The sequence below is a fragment of the Salmo trutta genome, chromosome 38, assembly GCF_901001165.1.
Source record: "Salmo trutta chromosome 38, fSalTru1.1, whole genome shotgun sequence".
In the NCBI taxonomy this organism is placed as follows: domain Eukaryota; kingdom Metazoa; phylum Chordata; class Actinopteri; order Salmoniformes; family Salmonidae; genus Salmo; species Salmo trutta.
Window position 1 is genome coordinate 22,383,322 of NC_042994.1, and position 18,097 is coordinate 22,401,418.

The following is an 18,097-nucleotide window of genomic DNA, read 5'->3' on the forward strand; positions in this document are numbered from 1 at the left end:
TCGATAGGCATTCAAAAGAACTACAATTCTCAGATCTCCCACTTCCTGGTTGGATTTTTCTCAGGTTTTGGCCTGCCATATGAGTTCTGTTATACTCACAGACATCATCCAAACAGTTTTAGAAACTTGAGTGTTTTCTATCCAAATCCACTAATAATATGCATATTCTAGTTTCTGGGCCAGAGTAGTAACCAGTTTAATTTGGGAATGTTTTTCATCCGGCCGTGAAAATACTGCCCCCTACACTTTAAGAAGTTAAATATGGCCTCCAATTAGAGACAACGACAACCAGCTGCCTCTAATTGGAGGTCATGCCAAACAATATCCAACCTAGAAATACAAAACTAGAACTAAACATAGAAATACAAAAAGGGACAAAACACCCCCTGTCACGCCCTGACCTACTCTACCATAGAAAATAACAACTTACTATGGTCAGGACGTGACATTGGGCTTTAACTCTACATCATTGGGTGACCGTTAACGCTCCATTTACTGCAGTAATTAATAGTGTTCAATTGTTTTGAAGAAATCTAAAAGTCTCTCCTTTGAGTAGAATAATTACCACAACAGCTTCACTGGCTATTTGGTTTCAATGGCTATTTGACTCTGAACTTGAGGGCCTGATAAAACCATGGTGTGCCAGTAAGGTTATCCAATTAGATAAGTTAGTTAATGTTTATATGTTTTGCTGTGTTGGCATTTATTACCATTTGAGAGCAGGGCTGTAGCGTGGGTCCAAATTTTAGTGGTTTGCTGATAAGAAAAATGTGGTTGGCATTTATTACCCTCAGAGCACTTAAGAAGAAGACAAGGGCCGTGTTTGAATACCCATACTAGCGAACGCCATACTTAAACTGCATACTATGTACTCATCTTCGCATACTATTTAGCATGTACCAGAGCCCCACAGTGGAGGTGTCATAATACCCATAAAACCTTGCGGTCAAACAGGGAAATGGTTCCAATTGTTTTTCAGTACTTCAAATAAGGGCTTTGTTTCGTGTAGGCTTACCCTGGCATGACATTTTGATAACCATGTAAATCTCTCTCTGACAAGGTGAGACAACATTTTCCACAAAAATTGGGTACTATGTCATATGTGGAATACGTCATTGCTCTCTCTCTATCTCTGCTGCGTCACGGAGCCGTTGGGTCCGCCATGCGACCTCATTGGATAAAACTGGGCAGCCCTGAGCCAGCCTTCTTCTTTCACTGTGCATCTCGTCACTCAAATCCAAGATGGCGTAGCAGTCAGACGTCTTTTTGTATTCATCTTGTCGTGTCCCATGTATATCTTTTTACATATTTTTTCTTCGCATATTTTTTTATATTTTTCTTAACCTCAACTACAACATACTCCCCTGCAATCCGCCTCACCCAATGTGGTATGGATCTGCTATTTCTTCACCTCTGAACCGGAACCCTCAACAGAAGCTTGCCAGAAAATTAGCTAGAAGCCAGCTAGCAAATGCTAGCGGTCATCAGCTACCATTAGCCCGGATCAACGCAGCTAGCTAGCTGCTAACCGAGTGGCCACTCCTGCCTAACGTCTCTGTCCCGAAGAAAGAACCAGTTATCCTGAAGCTAGCCTTGCTAGGCTCATCTCCCGGTTATCCGAGGAGGTCCACCAGCCACTCCTTGGGCTACAATAACTATTTTGCCAATTGGCCTGGACCCCCGCCGACCCTTCACGACTGGACTACCGACCTAATTCACCCGAGGGGGATTGTCAGCTGGCTCCTCAGTCGCGACGTCCCCTGAATGCCCATCTGCTAGCCCGCTAGCTGTCTAGAGCATATCGGACAGGTAGCTTAAGAGACCCATCGGACAAATTCTTTGGCCACTATACCTATTCTGCCAGTTGGCCTGGACCCCTTTTACCACACGAAGCCCTGCTGATCCACGACGACTGGTCTGCAGACGTAACAGCACGAGGGGGCTACAACAGACTTTCTTCCGTCGCAACGTCCCTCTAAGGCCCTTCTGCTAGCTTGGTATCCCTGGCCCGCTAGCTGCCTGAATCGGCGTGTCTCAAGCCCGAGCCACTCACTGGACCCCTATGATTACTCGGCTACGCATGCCTCTCCCTAATGTCAATATGCCTTGTCCATTGCTGTTTTGGTTAGTAATTATTGCCTTATTTCACTGTAGAGCCTTTAGCCCTGCTCAATACGTCTTAGTTAACCCTTTAATTCCACCTCTCACACATGCAGTGAACTCACCTGGTTTAAATTAAATTATCTCTCATTGTCACTCAGTGCATAGGTTTACCTCCACTGTATTGACATCCTACCATACCTTGTCTGTATATTATACCTTGAATCTATTCTACCGCGGCCAGAAACCTGCTCCTTTTACTCTCTGTTCTGAACGTACTAGACGACCAGTTCTTATATTCTTTAGCTGTACCCTTATCCTATTCCTCCTCTGTTCCTCTGGTGATGTAGAGGTTAACCCAGGCCCTGCAGTGCCTAGCTCCACTCCTATTCCCCAGGCGCTCTCATTTGTTGACTTCTGTAACCGTAAAAGCCTTGGTTTCATGCATGTTAACATTAGAAGCCTCCTCCCTAAGTTTGTTTTATTCACTGCCTTAGCACACTCTGCAAACCGGGATGTCCTAGCTGTGTCTGACTCCTGGCTTAGGAAGACCACCAAAAACCCTGAAATTTCCATCCCTAACTTTAACATTTTCCGACAAGATACAGCTCCTACTTTTAAAAATCCACCTTACCAGAAACAAGTCTCTCACCGTTGCCGCTTGCTAGAGACCACCTTCTGCCCCCAGCTGTGCCCTGGACACCATATGTGAATTGATTGCCCCCCATCTTTCTTCAGAGCTCGTGCTGTTAGGTGACCTAAACTGCGACATGCTTAACACCCCGGCCATCCTACAATCTAAGCATGATGCCCTCAATCTCACACAAATTGTCAATGAACCTACCAGATACAACCCCAAATCCGTAAACACGGGCAACCTCATAGATATCATCATAGATATCATCCTAACCAATCTGCCCTCCAAATACACCTCTGCTGTCTTCAACTAGGATCTCAGCTATCACTGCCTCATTGCCTGCGTCCGTAATGGGTCTGCGGTCAAACGACCACCACTCATCACTGTTAAACGCTCCCTAAAACTCTTCGGCGAGCAGGCCTTTCTAATCGACCTGGCCCAGGTATCCTGGAAGGACATTGACCTCATTCCGTCAGTAGAGGACGCCTGGTTATTCTTTAAAAGTGCTTTCCTCACCATCTTAAATATGCATGCCCCTTTCAAAAAATGTAGAACCAGGAACATATATAGACCTTGGTTCACTCCAGACCTGACTGCCCTTGACCAGCACAAAAACATCCTGTAGCGTACTGCATTAGCATCGAATAGCCCCCGGGATATGCAGCTTTTCAGGGAAGTTAGGAATTAATATACACAGGCAGTTAGGAAAGCAAAGGCTAGCTTTTTCAAACTAAAATTTGCATCCTGTAGCACAAACTCCAAAAAGTTATGGGACACTGTAAAGTCCATGGAGAGAATGAGCACCTCCTCCCAGCTGCCCACTGCACTGAGGCTAGGAAACACTGTCACCACCAATAAATCAGCGATAATTGAGAATTTCAATAAGCATTTTTCTACGGCTGGCCATGCATTCCACCTAGCTACCCTTACCGTGGTCAACAACCCTGCACCTTCCACAGCAACTTGCCCAAGCCTCCCCCATTTCTCCTTCACCCAAATTCAGATAGCTGATGTTCTGAAAGCGCTGCAAAATCTGGACCCTACAAATCAGCCGGGCTAGACAATCTGGACCCTTTCTTTCTAAGATTATCTGCCGACATTGTTGCAACCCCTTTTATTATTAGCCTGTTTAACCTCTTTCGTATCGTCTGAGATCCCCAAAGATTGGAAAGCTGTTGTCCGGACCTCCGCGGTCATCCCCCTCTTCAAAGGGAGAGACACTCTAGACCCAAACTGTTACAGACCTATATCTATCCTAACCTGCCTTTCTAAGGTCTTCGAAAGCCAAGTTTACAAACAGATCACCGACCATTTCGAATCCCACCGTACCTTCTTCGCTATGCAATCTGGTTTCCGAGCTGGTCATGGGTGCACCTCAGCCATGCTCAAGGTCCTAAAAGATATCATAACTGCCATCGACAAGAGACAACACTGTGCAGCTGTATTCATCGACCTGGCCAAGGCTTCGACTCTGTCAATCACCACATTCTTATCGGCATACTCAACAGCCTTGGTTTCTCAAATGACTGCCTCGCCTGGTTCACCAACTACTTCTCAGAGTTCAGTGTGTCAAATCGGAGGGCCTGTTGTCCGGACCTCTGGCAGTTTCTATGGGGATGCCACAGGGTTCAATCCTCAGGCCGACTCTTTTCTCTGTATACATCAATGATGTCGCTCTTGCTGCTGGTGACTCTCTGATCCACCTCTACGCAGACGACACCATTCTGTATACTTCTGGCCATTCTTTGGACACCGTGATAACTAACCTCCAGACGAGCTTCAATGCCATACAACTCTCCTTCCGTGGCCTCCAACTGCTCTTAAATGCAAGTAAAACTAAATGCATGCTCTTCAACTGATCACTGCCCGCACCTGCCCGCCCGTCCAGCATCACTACTCTGGACGGTTCTGACTTAGAATAAGTGGACAACTACAAATACCTAGGTGTCTGGTTAGACTGTAAACTCTCCTTCCAGACTCACATTAAACATCTCCAATCCAAAATTAAATCTAGAATCAGCTTCCTATTTCACAACAAAGCACCCTTCACTCATGCTGCCAAACATACCCTCGTAAAACTGACTATCTACCGAACCTTGACTTCGGTGATGTCATTTACAAAATAACCTCCAACACTCTACTCAGAAAATTGGATGCAGTCTATCACAGTGCCATCAGTTTTGTCACCAAAGCCCCATATACTACCTACCATGGTGACCTGTATGGTCTCGTTGGCTGGCCCTCGCTTCATATTCGGTGCCAAACCCACTGGCTCCAGGTCATCTATAAGTCCTTGCTAGGTAAAGCCCAGCCTTATCTCAGCTCACTGGTCACCATAGTAGCACCCACCCGTAGCACGTGCTCCAGCAGGTATATTTCACTGGTCAGCCCCAAAGCCAATTCCTCCTTTGGCCGCCTTTCCTTCCAGTTCTCTGCTGCCAATGACTGGAATGAACTGCAAAAATCATTGAAGCTGGAAACTCATATCTCCCTCACTAGCTTTAAGCACCAGCTGTCGGGGCAGTTCATAGATACTGAACCTGTACATAGCCCATCTGTAATTAGCCCATCCAACTACCTCATCCCCATACTGTTATCTATTTTTCTCCTTTGAACCCCAGTATCTCTACTTGTACATTCCTCTTCTGCACATCTATCACTCCAGTGTTTAATTGCTATATTGTAATTATTTTGCCATTATGGCCTATTTATTGCCTTACCTCTGTTATCCTACCTCATTTACACACACTGTATATATTTTTTTCTATTGTATTATTTACTGGATGTTTGTTTATTTCCATGTGTAACAATGCATTGTTGTTTTTGTCACACTGCTTTGCTTTATCTTGGCCAGGTCGCAGTTGTAAATGAGAACTTGTTCTCAACAGGCCTACCTGGTTAAAGGTAAAAAAAGATGTATGAACTACACATTGACACGTCCAGCCCAAGTTGGGAGGTTTAAAAAAAAAAATGTACGTAGTCGCCTAAGTTCCATAGTGTTCCTTTAACTAAAACACAGCAAATAAAAATGTGCATGCGCAGAAACACATGTACTTATCTAAAGAAAAACCTGTTTTCGCTTTATCATTATGGGGTATTGTGTGTAGATTGATTAGGGAAAATTTGCTTTTTATGCATTTTAGAATAAGGCTGTAACGTAACAAAATGTGGAAAAGGGAAGTGGTCAGAATACTTTAGTATTGTACTCTATGTATAACTCTTTATCAGTTTTTTGTTCTGGTTGTATCAGACATGAGTATCCTTGTAAAAATTAATTTCCTCATTGCCGTCATAAAATATTTGGCATGGAGCAGAAGTGGTTGGTTTATTCACAGGTATTAACTATGTGGCACTAAAGTGATTTAGGTCAGTGATTCTTAACCAGTGAGCCCAGGAATACTGCTTTGGAAGGCCTCAATGCATTTACAAGACTGGGATATATTGCATTTTGAAATTGAAATGTGTCTTCCATATTTAACCCAACCCTTCTAAATCAGAGAGGTGCCGGGGGCTGCCTTAATTCACATCCACGGCATCGGCGCCCGGAGAGCAGTTGTTGTTGGGGTTAAGGTGAATGCACCAATTTGTAAGTCGCTCTGGATAAGAGCGTCTGCTAAATGACGTAAATGTAAATGTTAACTGCCTTGCTCAGTGGCAGAAGTAAAGTTTTCAAATATAAGGTTAAAGTGAAGCAATGCAAAGTTACACCTACGTTTTTTTACATAAAACCGATCAGAACTGGTCAGATTTCCAAAGTCTGACGTAATTGTTTTCAACAGAGCCTGCCTGTTGGAGCTGAACATGCAGAATGCCCCACATGTAGGGAATGCATGCTGATTAATAATGCTCGCATGCCTAGTGGCTAACGTTAGCCAGCTCATGCTAGCTAGTGATCTAGCATACGAACTCGGTAGCAGAGCAGGTTCTCTTAATGACAGTGGTAATAGTGGATTGTGGGAAGTTCTGAAGTTATCTGAAAATAAGTTAATACATATTTAAAAACTACAAAACATATATATTTTTGGAGTTATAGGTAACCAGATTGTGACTACAACTAATTACTAAGTCTTTGACCACACTGTTACTTTGGTGAGAAAAAACTCCTGCTTCTTACACTATGACCATCTAGGTCAGACAGTAGTTCAGAGTATATGACAGTTAGGGTCGGGGCTGGGGAAGCAGGGCTCCATCAGTAAGTGATCATGGGGGAAATTAGGGGAAGAGGGGACCAGGGCGACAGGATAGGAAAGCCTGTGCAGATACATTGGAGGGCGGGTCACAGGAAGAGTGGTCACAGTTGGGAGGACGCAGGTAGAATGGGATCAGAGACCATAGAAGAAGTCAAGCATGTGGCCTTGGGTGGTCTAAGCCAGCGGTCCCCAACCTTTTTTGGGCCACGGACCGGTTTAATGTCAGACAATATTTTCACGGACCGGCCTTTAAGGTGTGGCGGATAAATACACAAAATAAAATGATACGACCGGCATAAAAACTGTGGTATTTTTTAAATATAATAATAAACGTGAATCCACTGTGTACTCGTATGCAACTTTATTAGCAGCGTCCTCGTAACATCGCACCAACAACATAACATGAGTAACATCCTCTCTGCCCCCTAACGCTCTCTGGTCACTATGGTAACGTTTAAACATGCCTTAAAAATAAGATACAACACAAAAACAAATATAAAGTGCATGAAAAATACAACTCACCATAACGCTAAATCAATGGGAGCCCTGAGCTTGTTTCTCTGCAACGAGACGGTCCCATCTAGGGGTAATGGGAGACAATGACACCCGAAGTGTGTTGCTTATGTCCAGTCTGCTCCGTAATTTTGTTTTGGTTGCTGTCACCGCAGAAAATCCCGCTTCACACAAATAGGATGTCGGAAATGGCAACAGGTTTTTCAGTGCTGTTGTGGCGATCTCAGGGTTATTCTGCCGTGACTTTAATCCAGAACACCGGCAGAGTTGTTGTCTCCAACATACTTTTAAGGCCGCCGTCATTTGCGATCTCCAGCAGTTGATCTTCTTCTTCCATAGACATGCTGGATTCACCTGGTTTGTTGACAAATGGGTCGCGAATCCATTCCTTGGCAGTTCGTGGGTCTTTTGTGGTTGGGAAGTAGCGCTCAAACTCTTTTAAAAGCAAAGACAGGCGATCGTGCACCAGCTGGGACAATGAAGGCTCGGGCTCAGTCTCTTCCAAAATCCCCGCGAATGTTTTGTTTTTTACTCATTTTGCTAGCTTGTGGGTTTAATTTTAGCGGCAACGTATCACGTGACCGAGACAAGCGTCAAGAGTGAGTCATAGACGGATGTAACAGAGGGAATCCGGTCATTTTTCAAAATAAAACATCGTTCAGTCTCAGATAATAAATAAAAACGGAAATAATGTAAGTTATTTATTCTTTCTCTGCAGCCCGGTACCAAATGACCCACGGACCGGTACCGGTCCGCGGCCCGGGGGTTGGGGACCGCTGGTCTAAACTGCTGCCTCTGGAATATATGCATACCGCTGCAACACCAATACCACCAGTCCCTGGCACACTGTCTTTTATTAAAGAGAGATAACACAGAGATAACTAAATGAAAGGCATGTCTAACTTTGTAGTTTGAGGTCAGGTTAAATATTGCTTTACTATAATCTGATGACCCCAATTTATTGTTTCCCAGAAACAATATACAATAGTGATGATGTCATACTCCACATCACTGTCTGGAGCACCCCCGTAGTACTGGAAGGGTTTATAATGTCAGAAAAACAGAGAGATTGACAGTTCACATCATCAAACCACACAGGTAAGTTTACAAGTTTCTTAGGCAATTGATAGAATTCATGATAAGTTTAGTGGTCTCGTGCACTTTAAAACTAGCCATTCAACCAAATCTGGAGCTTCAATAAATGTATCAGTTAGAAGTCAGGTGTGCATTCAAGTTGTACACTATTGATTAACCTTTTACTGCAGTGGGTAAATCAGGGTAACACAGAGTGTTTCTTGGTAGTCTTAAACAAATCTACTTTGAAACAAAAGTATCCACCTCACACACATGGTTATGGGCTTACAAAAATATATGACACCTGTACCATGTCAGATAGTTTTAATGTATTCAATTTTGAGTTTGCTTCCCAATATTACACTTTATATACATCACATAAGACTGAAATATAACAAAACTGTTAGACATTTTGACATTTAAAAAAAATAATGTTTATTATTTATGAAAAATATTAATAACATTTCACCCATGAGGGCACTAGGTCATTTGACGGCAGGAAAGGGCTACTGCTACATAATAGGGAATGTTGTGCTTCAAGAAATCTGTGGAATATATAGATCATAAGAGGAGTCATAACATTCTTTCCAAATGTTTCTGTTTTGTTAGGAAAAGCTTTACATCTGGTTCTTTACAACCTCAAGGCATGACGAGCAGTAACATGGGTCGTCCTCTGATAACGCCAGGCTTACTACTTCTAATGCTGATACCTGCCATCACAGCTGATAGCTCCGGTAAGGTTGAACAACTGAGGAAGTGCATCTAGACAAGATTATCTCTGTTTACATCTGCAAAAATGTATTTGATTTTGTTATATTTGATTAGACAATTCATTCAAAATACATTCCATGTTACTCCCAAAATAGTTTAGGATACATACACAAAAAAGTCAAGAGACTTGTTTCCGTTGTGGTCTCCATATTATTGTTAATGTTAATTTTTTTAATGTTCCGTTGCTGTATTGTCCTGTAGCGGTCTCTAACTCCTTGATATTAGCCATAGCCTTAACTCAAGGAAAATCAATAGTAGTTGTTTCCTTCACAGGTTCTGTTGTCACCAGCTGTGAGGCATGTCACCCGCATGCTGCCTGTCGTGCCTCTCTACTCAACAATGAGGTAGAGGTTGAGTCTTCCTCATCCAAGTTAGTCACTTGCAACTGTAAATCAGGCTTTGTCGGCGACGGCATCACCTGCTACGACCTCAAGCTCTGCGCTGGCGGCTCCTGCTGTCGTCAAGGTTACCGCTGGTCCTCGGAGCTCGGCTGTGTGGACGTTGACGAGTGTTCCCTCCCAGACCAACCCTGCAGCCCTCCTCAGGTCTGTGAGAACACCCCCGGATCCTTCAACTGCCTGGTGCCTCCTGAAGACGACCTCCGCTCCAGTCCTGGTTCTGACTCCCGCTCAGTGCAGTTTCAGTGCGGGGGGAGACGGTGTCCAGTGGGAGAGGACTGTATCAGTGTTGGTGGATCATCCCTCTGTGCAGACCCCTGCCAGCACTACTCTGTACTGAATGATGCATGGCGTTCCACCACCAACAACGGTGCAGCTAGCGGCTACCACTGTGACACGTCTGTCAACTGGCAGGGCTGGTATCGCCTGTTCCTGGGGAACACCAGTGTTCAGATGCCAGAGAGGTGTGTGGAGATGTACATGTGTGGAACCGCTGCCCCCCTGTGGCTCACAGATCCCCATCCCCAGCTGTTAGACGGGGTGGTTCAGAGGGGCGTCTGTGGACACTGGTCCTCAAAATGCTGCACATTCAGAGAAAATCCCATCCACGTCAAAGCCTGCTATGGAAACTACTATGTTTACAAGTTTGTCCCTACAACAGCTTGCTACTTGGCCTACTGTGCAGGTATAGTACAATGCTCGTCTTTGATTCTTAAGGACGTCAAGAATATTCAAGATGTCTGGAATGCGCTCCAATTAGTCACATCAAATCTATTCCCCCTATCCCACCTGTCCTTCTAGATGTCAACACCAAGGTGTGTTCTACATGTGGAGTATTTGATGCCTGTGTAAGTGATGATAAGATCAACTGGAGGTGTGAGAGGAAAGGTGAGTGTTAAAGAAAAACAAAAATAAAGAGGTGTAAATATTGTCCCAACAGAGACACCACAGCAAAGATCAGGAGTTAATCCATATCTTTGTTTTGTGTGTTTTTGAATGGTAACATTCTGAGTTTTTTGCTTAGCTCTGGAGCTGGTCTGTGGGCGTAACTTCATACAAGTGGTCCTTCAAATGGATAACCTGGAGGCCGGACATCTGGATCCTTCCTCTGCTCACCTGGCCGACCCCAGTTGCTCAGTCCACCATGAGGCTAACGGCACGGTGTGGTACCAGGTGGAGCGCAGGGAGGGACGCTGTGGAAACACTCTGGAGGTGAGAACACATTACCTCAGTTTGTCCCAAAAATGTATGCACTGGAGGAGTAACTGACAATGCATTTAATAAATCTATCTTATGACGTTTTTTGTCTTTTCCCCAGACCAACGGCACCCATGCTGTCTACTCCAACAGCCTATTTGTTTACCCATTAAATGCAAGAAACAACTCTCTCTCCCGACCTCTGAGCCTTCCATTCTCCTGTGCCTATCCCCTGGAATCAGAGAGCAGCCTGGATGTCGCCATCAAACCCTACCTGCTGTGAGAAATAGGATTTAGTATTTTTGTAGGCCTACTTCTCCCAAACGGTTTGTTTTTCATTTCATCATCATCATCAAACTTCATCATCAACTCAAGCTGTCATGATGAGCTACATTTAGTCTTATCATTCCATAATAGATCTGACTTCCAAACGTCAGTAATAAAGATGAGGTTGTCTCATATCTGGTTGCTTCATGTTCACTTCTCGACAGGACGGAGGGTGGAGTTTCAGGTTTAGGTGCCAAGGCCAAATCCTTCATGTCTCTGTATCGAAACGCCAACTTCACAGAGGCGTATCCACCTGGAGAGGTCCTCCTGCCAGTGGGCTCTGCCTTGCACGTGGGCGTGTCCATAAACGAGACAAACGACCAGTTCGTGGTGGTTCTGGAGAATTGCTACGCTACTCACACCCCCAACTTTGATGATCTTATGCGATACGTCCTTATTCAGAACAGGTCTGTCCGTGCCTTCTTGAGTTGTCTGACCATTTACTAAAACTGTTTTTCTGTATGAATATTTAAATATTTATTTGCCAGCAGCATACCACCCTGCATCCCACTGCTTGCTTGCTTCTGAAGCTAAGCAGGGTTGGTCCTGGTCAGTCCCTGGATGGGAGACCAGGTGGTGTTGGAGAGCCAGTAGGAGGCACCCTTTCCTCTGGTCTTAAAAAAAAATATCCCAATATGCAAAGGCAGTGATTGGGGACATTGCCCTGTGTAGGGTGCTGTCTTTTGGATGGGATGTTAAACAGGTGTCCTGACTCTCTGTAGTCACTAAATATCCCATGGGACTTATCATAAGAGTAGGGGTGGTAACCCTAGTGTCCTGGCTAAATTCTCAATCTGACCTTCATACCATCACAGCCACCTAATCATCCCCAGTTTACAACTGGCTCATTCATCCCTGTAACTATTCCCCAGGTCATTGCTGTAAATGAGAATGTGTTCTCAGTCAACTTACCTAAATACATAAAATACAAACTGTATTCATACCCTTTGACTTATTCCACATTTTGTGTTAGAGCCTGAATCCAAAATGGATTCAATATTTTTTTTTCTTCACCCATGTGAATGACGAAGTGAAAGCGTGTTGTTTTTCTGTGCACATTTATTGAAACTGAAATACAGAAATATCTAATTTACCCCCTTGAGTAAATACATATTAGACTCACCTTTGGCAATGATTACAACTGTGAGTTTTTCTGGGTGAGTCTCTAAGAGCTTTGCACACATGGATTGTACAATATTGGCACATTATTATTTTAAAAATCCTTCTTCAAGCTCTGTCAAGTTGTGTGTTGATCATTGCTAGACAAGTCTTGCCATAGATTTTCAAGCTGATTTAAGTCAAAACTGTAACTAGCCCACTCAGGAACATTCAATGTCATCTTGGTAAGCAACTCCAGTGTACAGTCGTGGCCAAAAGACTTGAGAATGACACAAATATTCATTTTCACAAAGTCTGCTGCCTCAGTTTGTATGATGGCAATTTGCATATACTCCAGAATGTTACGAAGAGTGATCAGATGAATTGCAATTAATTGCAAAGTCCCTCTTTGCCATGCAAATGAACTGAATCCCCAAAAAACTGAATCCCCACTGCCTTTCAGCCCTGCCACAAAAGGACCAGCTGACATCATGTCAGTGATTCTCTCGTTAACACAGGTGTAAGTGTTGACGAGGACAAGGCTGGGGATCACTCTGTCATGTTAATTGAGTTTGAATAACAGACTGGAAGCTTCAAAAGGAGGGTGGTGCTTGGAAACATGGTTCTTCCTCTGTCAACCATGGTAGCCTGCAAGGAAACACGTGCCGTCATCATTGCTTTGCACAAAAAGGGCTTCACAGGCAAGGATATTGCTGCCAGTAAGATTGCACCTAAATCAACCATTTATCGGATCATCAAGAACTTCAAGGAGAGCGGTTCAATTGTTGTGAAGAAGGCTTCAGGGTGCCCAAGAAAGTCCAGCAAGTGCCAGGACCGTCTCCTAAAGTTGATTCAGCTGCGGGATCGGGGCACCACCAGTATAGAGCTTGCTCAGGAATGGCAGCAGGCAGGTGTGAGTGCATCTGCACACACAGCGAGGTGAAGACTTTTGGAGGATGGCCTCGTGTCAAGAAGGGTAGCAAAGAAGCCACTTCTCTCCAGGAAAAGCATCAGGGACAGACTGATATTCTGCAAAAGGTACAGGGATTGGACTGCTGAGGACTGGGGTAAAGTCATTTTCTCTGATGAATCCCCTTTCCGATTGTTTGGGGCATCCGGGAAAAAAGCTTGTCCGGAGAAGACAAGGTGAGCGCTACCATCAGTCCTGTGTCATGCCAACAGTAAAGCATCCTGAGACCATTCATGTGTGGGGTTGCTTCTTGCCTAAGAACACAGCCATGAATAAAGAATGGTACCAACACATCCTCCGAGAGCAACTTCTCCCAACCATCCAGGAACAGTTTGGTGACGAACAATGCCTTTTCCAGCATGATGGAGCACCTTGCCATAAGGCAAAAGTGATCACTAAGTGGCTCGGGGAACAAAACATCGATATTTTGGGTCCATGGCCAGGAAACTCCCCAGACCTTAATCCCATTGAGAACTTGTGGTCAATCCTCAAGAGGTGGGTGGGCAAACAAACCCCACAAATTCTGACAAACTCCAAGCATTGATTATGCAAGAATGGCCTGGCATCAGTTAGGATGTGGCCCAGAATTTAATTGACAGCATGCCAGGGCAGATTGTAGAGGTGTTGAAAAAGAAGGGTCAACACTGCAAATATTGACTCTTTCATGTAATTGTCAATAAAAGCCTTTGACACTTATGAAATTCTTGTAATTATACTTCAGTATTCCATAGTAACATCAGACAAAAATATCTAAAGACACTGAGGCAGCTGACTTTGTGAAAATTAATATTTGTCATTCTCAAAACTTTTGGCCATGACTGTATATTTGGCTTTGTGTTTTATGTTATTGTCCTGCTGAAAGTTGAATTTGTATCCCTGTGTCTGTTGGAAAACAGACTGAACCAGGTTTTCCTCTATGATTTTGCCTGTGCTAAGCTCTATTCCGTTTATGTTTATCCTAAAAAACGCCCTAGTCCTTGCCGATAACAAGCATACCCATAACATGATGCAGCCACCACCATGCTTGAAAATATGAAGAGTGGGTCTCAGTGATGTGTTGGATTTGCCCCAAACATAACACGTTGTATTCAGGACATAAAGTTCATTTCTTTACCAAATGTTTTGCAGTTTTACTTTAGTGCCTTATTGCAAACAGAATGCATGTTTTAGAATATTTGTATTCTGTACAGGATTCCCTATTTTCACTCTGTGATTTAGGTTAGTATTGTGGAGTATCTACAATGTTCTTGATCCATGCGTAGTTTTCTCCCATCACAGCCATTAAACTAACTCTGTAACTGTTTTAAAGTCACCATTGGCCTCATGGTGAAATCCCTGAGCAGTTTCCGTCCTCTCCGGCAACTGAGTTAGGAAGGATGCCTGTATCTTTGTAGTGACTGGGTGTATTAATACACCATCCAAAATGTAAATAATAACTTCATAATGCTCAAAGGGATATAACTTCTTAAGTAGATTTTTACTCTTGAATGTATTAAGGCTTGCCATAACAAAGTGGTTTAACGCTTATTGACTCAAGACATTTTAGCTTAACATTTTTATGAATTTGTAAATGTATTTCCACTTTGACATGAGGTACTGTGTGTAGGCCAGTGACACACAATCACAGTTTAATAAATATTAAATTCAGGCTGTAACACAACAACATGTGGAAAAAGTCAAGGCGTGTGAATACTTTCTGAAGGTACTGTATTTAATAGTTTTTTTTATGCTCTGCGTGAAAATGATTCTGTCACAGGTGCCCTAGTGACCATCGTCAGGTGAGGGTGGAGGAGAGCGGCTCGTCTCTCAGGGCTCGCTTCTCTGCTCTGCTGTTCCTGTACCAGGGAGACTACCGGGACGTCTTCCTGCACTGCAGCCTCAGCCTTTGTGACCAGAGGAGGTCCTCCTGCACTCCGGTTAGTCCTCATCTCCTCCACAGTCTCCCTCTCTCTAGTCCTACTGAGTGTCTCCCTGGTGTCTCCCTGGTGTCTCCCTGGTGTCTCCCTGGTCTCTCCCTGGTGTCTCCCTGGTGTCTCCCTGGTGTCTCCCTGGTCTCTCCCTGGTCTCTCCCTGGTGTTTCTGCCTCAGGGTCTGGTCTCTCCCTGGTGTTTCTGCTTCAGGGTCTGGTCTCTCCCTGGTGTTTCTGCTTCGGTGGCTGGTGTCTCCCTGGTGTTTCTGCTTCAGTGTCTGGTCTCTCCCTGGTGTTTCTGTCTCAGGGTCTGGTGTCTCCCTGGTGTTTCTGCTTCGGTGGCTGGTGTCTCCCTGGTGTTTCTGCTTCAGGGTCTGGTCTCTCCCTGGTGTTTCTGCTTCGGTGGCTGGTGTCTCCCTGGTGTTTCTGTTTCAGGGTCTGGTGTCTCCCTGGTGTTTCTGCCTCAGGGTCTGGTGTCTCCCTGGTGTTTCTGCCTCAGGGTCTGGTGTCTCCCTGGTGTTTCTGCCTCAGGGTCTGGTGTCTCCCTGGTGTTTCTGCCTCAGGGTCTGGTGTCTCCCTGGTGTTTCTGTTTCAGGGTCTGGTGTCTCCCTGGTGTTTCTGTCTCAGGGTCTGGTGTCTCCCTGGTGTTTCTGCCTAAGGGGCTGGTGTCTCCCTGGTGTTTCTGCCTCAGTGTCTGGTGTCTCCCTGGTGTTTCTCCTCGAGGTCCGTTCTCTCTGACTGTCTTTGGTCTCTCTCCTCAGAACTGTGGTAGAAGAATGTCCCGCTCTGTCTCCACCTCGGCCTCCCAAAAGTCCCTCACTGTCGGACCAATCACCTGTGAGTATTTTTGATATCATCACACTCACCTCAAAGTAACTTGTGCACAGTCAGACACACACATACACACACACACCCCTCACTAGTAACCTTCTCTTTGCACTGTTTGTCTTCTAGGGACCAAAGGGCCAGAGTGAACCAGACAGCACTGCAATGAGACAACAGAGAGCTTCTGTATCTTAACGATTATTAAATAATAAAGTGAAGCTTTATACTATTATATCAGTCTGTTGTGTCATTATATCAATGTATGTTCTCTGTTATCTCTTGGTCTGGTCTGTTGGCAAAGCAGGGTTAGGGTTACAGATGTTAAATCTTAATTTGATCACCTTGTTGTTGCAGGAAATTCAAATGTTGGTGTGTGTACAAAGTTTAAAAAGGCATCTAAAGTTTGTAATTTACACTTGAACATTTCAGACTTAATTTGCCCTAACTAAAAAAAGATCAACCCCTACAATAATGTCCATTTATTATAATCCACACAATAATTCATATTTCCTGTTGCTGCAGGATTATTTTCCTGCTGTGAGAAACTGGTCAAATTAAGATACAACACCTGACTAAACAGCAGGACCTATTGAGGGGTTGCTTCCTTCTTCATCAATTAGGCTACATGATGTGACAATATTTGGTTTTAGGCTTGTTGCTAAGGTGTTGAGTATGTTATTTACTAAGGTTTTCTAATTGATTGATCAGGCTTAATGTTATTTGTACTCCCTTATAAGGGTGCAGCCTCTAAACATGAAATACCTAGCTCTCAAATGGTTCAAGCATGTACAACTGACTGAACACTAAAACAAAATAACAAAACTTGCTGTATCGTCTATAAGCCATAGAGAGAGGGATAATGCCTGTGGAACACTTTGGCTCCGTTTCAAATGGTACCCTATTCCCTATTTAGTGCACTACTTTTGACCATCTTAGTAAACAAAAGTAGTGCACTATACAGGGAATAGGGTGCCATTTGAGTCTGTGTTTAGAGGGAACAGTTCACCTTTCCCTCAGCATGAATAGTTGATATAATGTCATCATGGTGACAAATGGCTATTGTTGGTCATCTAGAGCAAAGAGAAAAGGGTTTGGAATAAGACAAAGGGATTGGGTCAGATCTTTTCTTGTTATTAATCCACTGACTAATTGGAGATGTATTACGTGAGCGCAACACAGTTGAAACAGTTGAAACTGTAGTACAAACAGAAGACAAAAAACTGAACGATAAAGGGAGCAAAGTCAAGAACACTTAGAGGTAGCCTATCTGTCAGCACGGCACAGTTGAAACAGGCATATCTATATCACAAACAGAAGACAAAAAAAAAACAGAAAAAAATGGGACAATCGAGCTAGGGTGTATCCGAAAGCATGGCACGGGTCGAAACAAGCATATATATAACACATCCGACAAAAAAAACGGATAAAAAAACTGCACAGTTGAAACATGCATATCTTTAGTGCAAACAGAAGACAAAAAAACTGATTGAACAACTGATTGATGAAGGGTGGAAATGACATTAAAACAAGGGTGTTGGCCCATCCAAGAGCACCAGCAAACCATTACACATTGTCTTTATAACAGAGCCTGAGAGGTAAGAAGTCAGCCAAGTGTGGTTCTCTGGGTTATTGTGAGGCATTATTTACCTCATAAATCATACGGTGTTGACCTAATGCCACCCACCCACCAGCCACCATACACATGCCCTGTCACTTAATTAGTTTGAAAACATCCAATGTATCTGACGCCACCCAACAGAGCATATAGACTTTACCTTAATAACCACACCCCAGGTTGTCATGGTTATCAGGCCATTGTTGCATTCCTTACATATGAACGTTGATACAGGTGTAGGATCTTAATTTGAGACAGTTTGCTACAGAAGGAAAATAATCCTGCAGCAACAGAAAATGTTAACAATTATGTGGATTATAATTAATGGACATTTTTGTAGGGGTTGATACATTTTTCGTAAAAGAAAATCAAGTCTGAAAATTCTAAATGGAAATTACTAACTTTAGAAGTCTTCATAAAACTCAAATACACTGGGAAATGTTCAGCAACAAAAGAGTGATCAAATTAAGATT

General features: G+C 43.8%; 1 protein-coding gene across 1 annotated transcript; it reads left to right on the plus strand.

Annotated features, from left to right (window-relative positions):
- The first annotated feature begins 8,444 nt into the window (after nt 1–8,444).
- On the plus strand, nt 8,445–16,241 carry LOC115177865 (uromodulin-like). Its single transcript, XM_029738861.1, has 10 exons — nt 8,445–8,538; nt 9,124–9,248; nt 9,559–10,368; nt 10,485–10,571; nt 10,708–10,895; nt 11,002–11,159; nt 11,372–11,614; nt 15,032–15,191; nt 15,946–16,021; nt 16,139–16,241. Exons 2-10 carry the CDS (start codon nt 9,161–9,163, stop codon nt 16,156–16,158), a joined length of 1,830 nt encoding a protein of 609 aa, XP_029594721.1. The 5' UTR covers nt 8,445–8,538; nt 9,124–9,160; the 3' UTR covers nt 16,159–16,241.
- Nucleotides 16,242–18,097: the final 1,856 nt, after the last annotated feature.

Excerpts from the sequence above, each read along its gene's own strand:
- LOC115177865 (XM_029738861.1), top strand. The coding sequence starts at position 9,161 with ATGACGAGCAGTAACATGGGTCGTCCTCTGATAACGCCAGGCTTACTA. Across the intron at positions 10,896-11,001 it reads GCTGTGGAAACACTCTGGAG|ACCAACGGCACCCATGCTGT; the intron begins GTGAGAACACAT and ends TCTTTTCCCCAG. Across the intron at positions 11,160-11,371 it reads GCCATCAAACCCTACCTGCT|GACGGAGGGTGGAGTTTCAG; the intron begins GTGAGAAATAGG and ends ACTTCTCGACAG.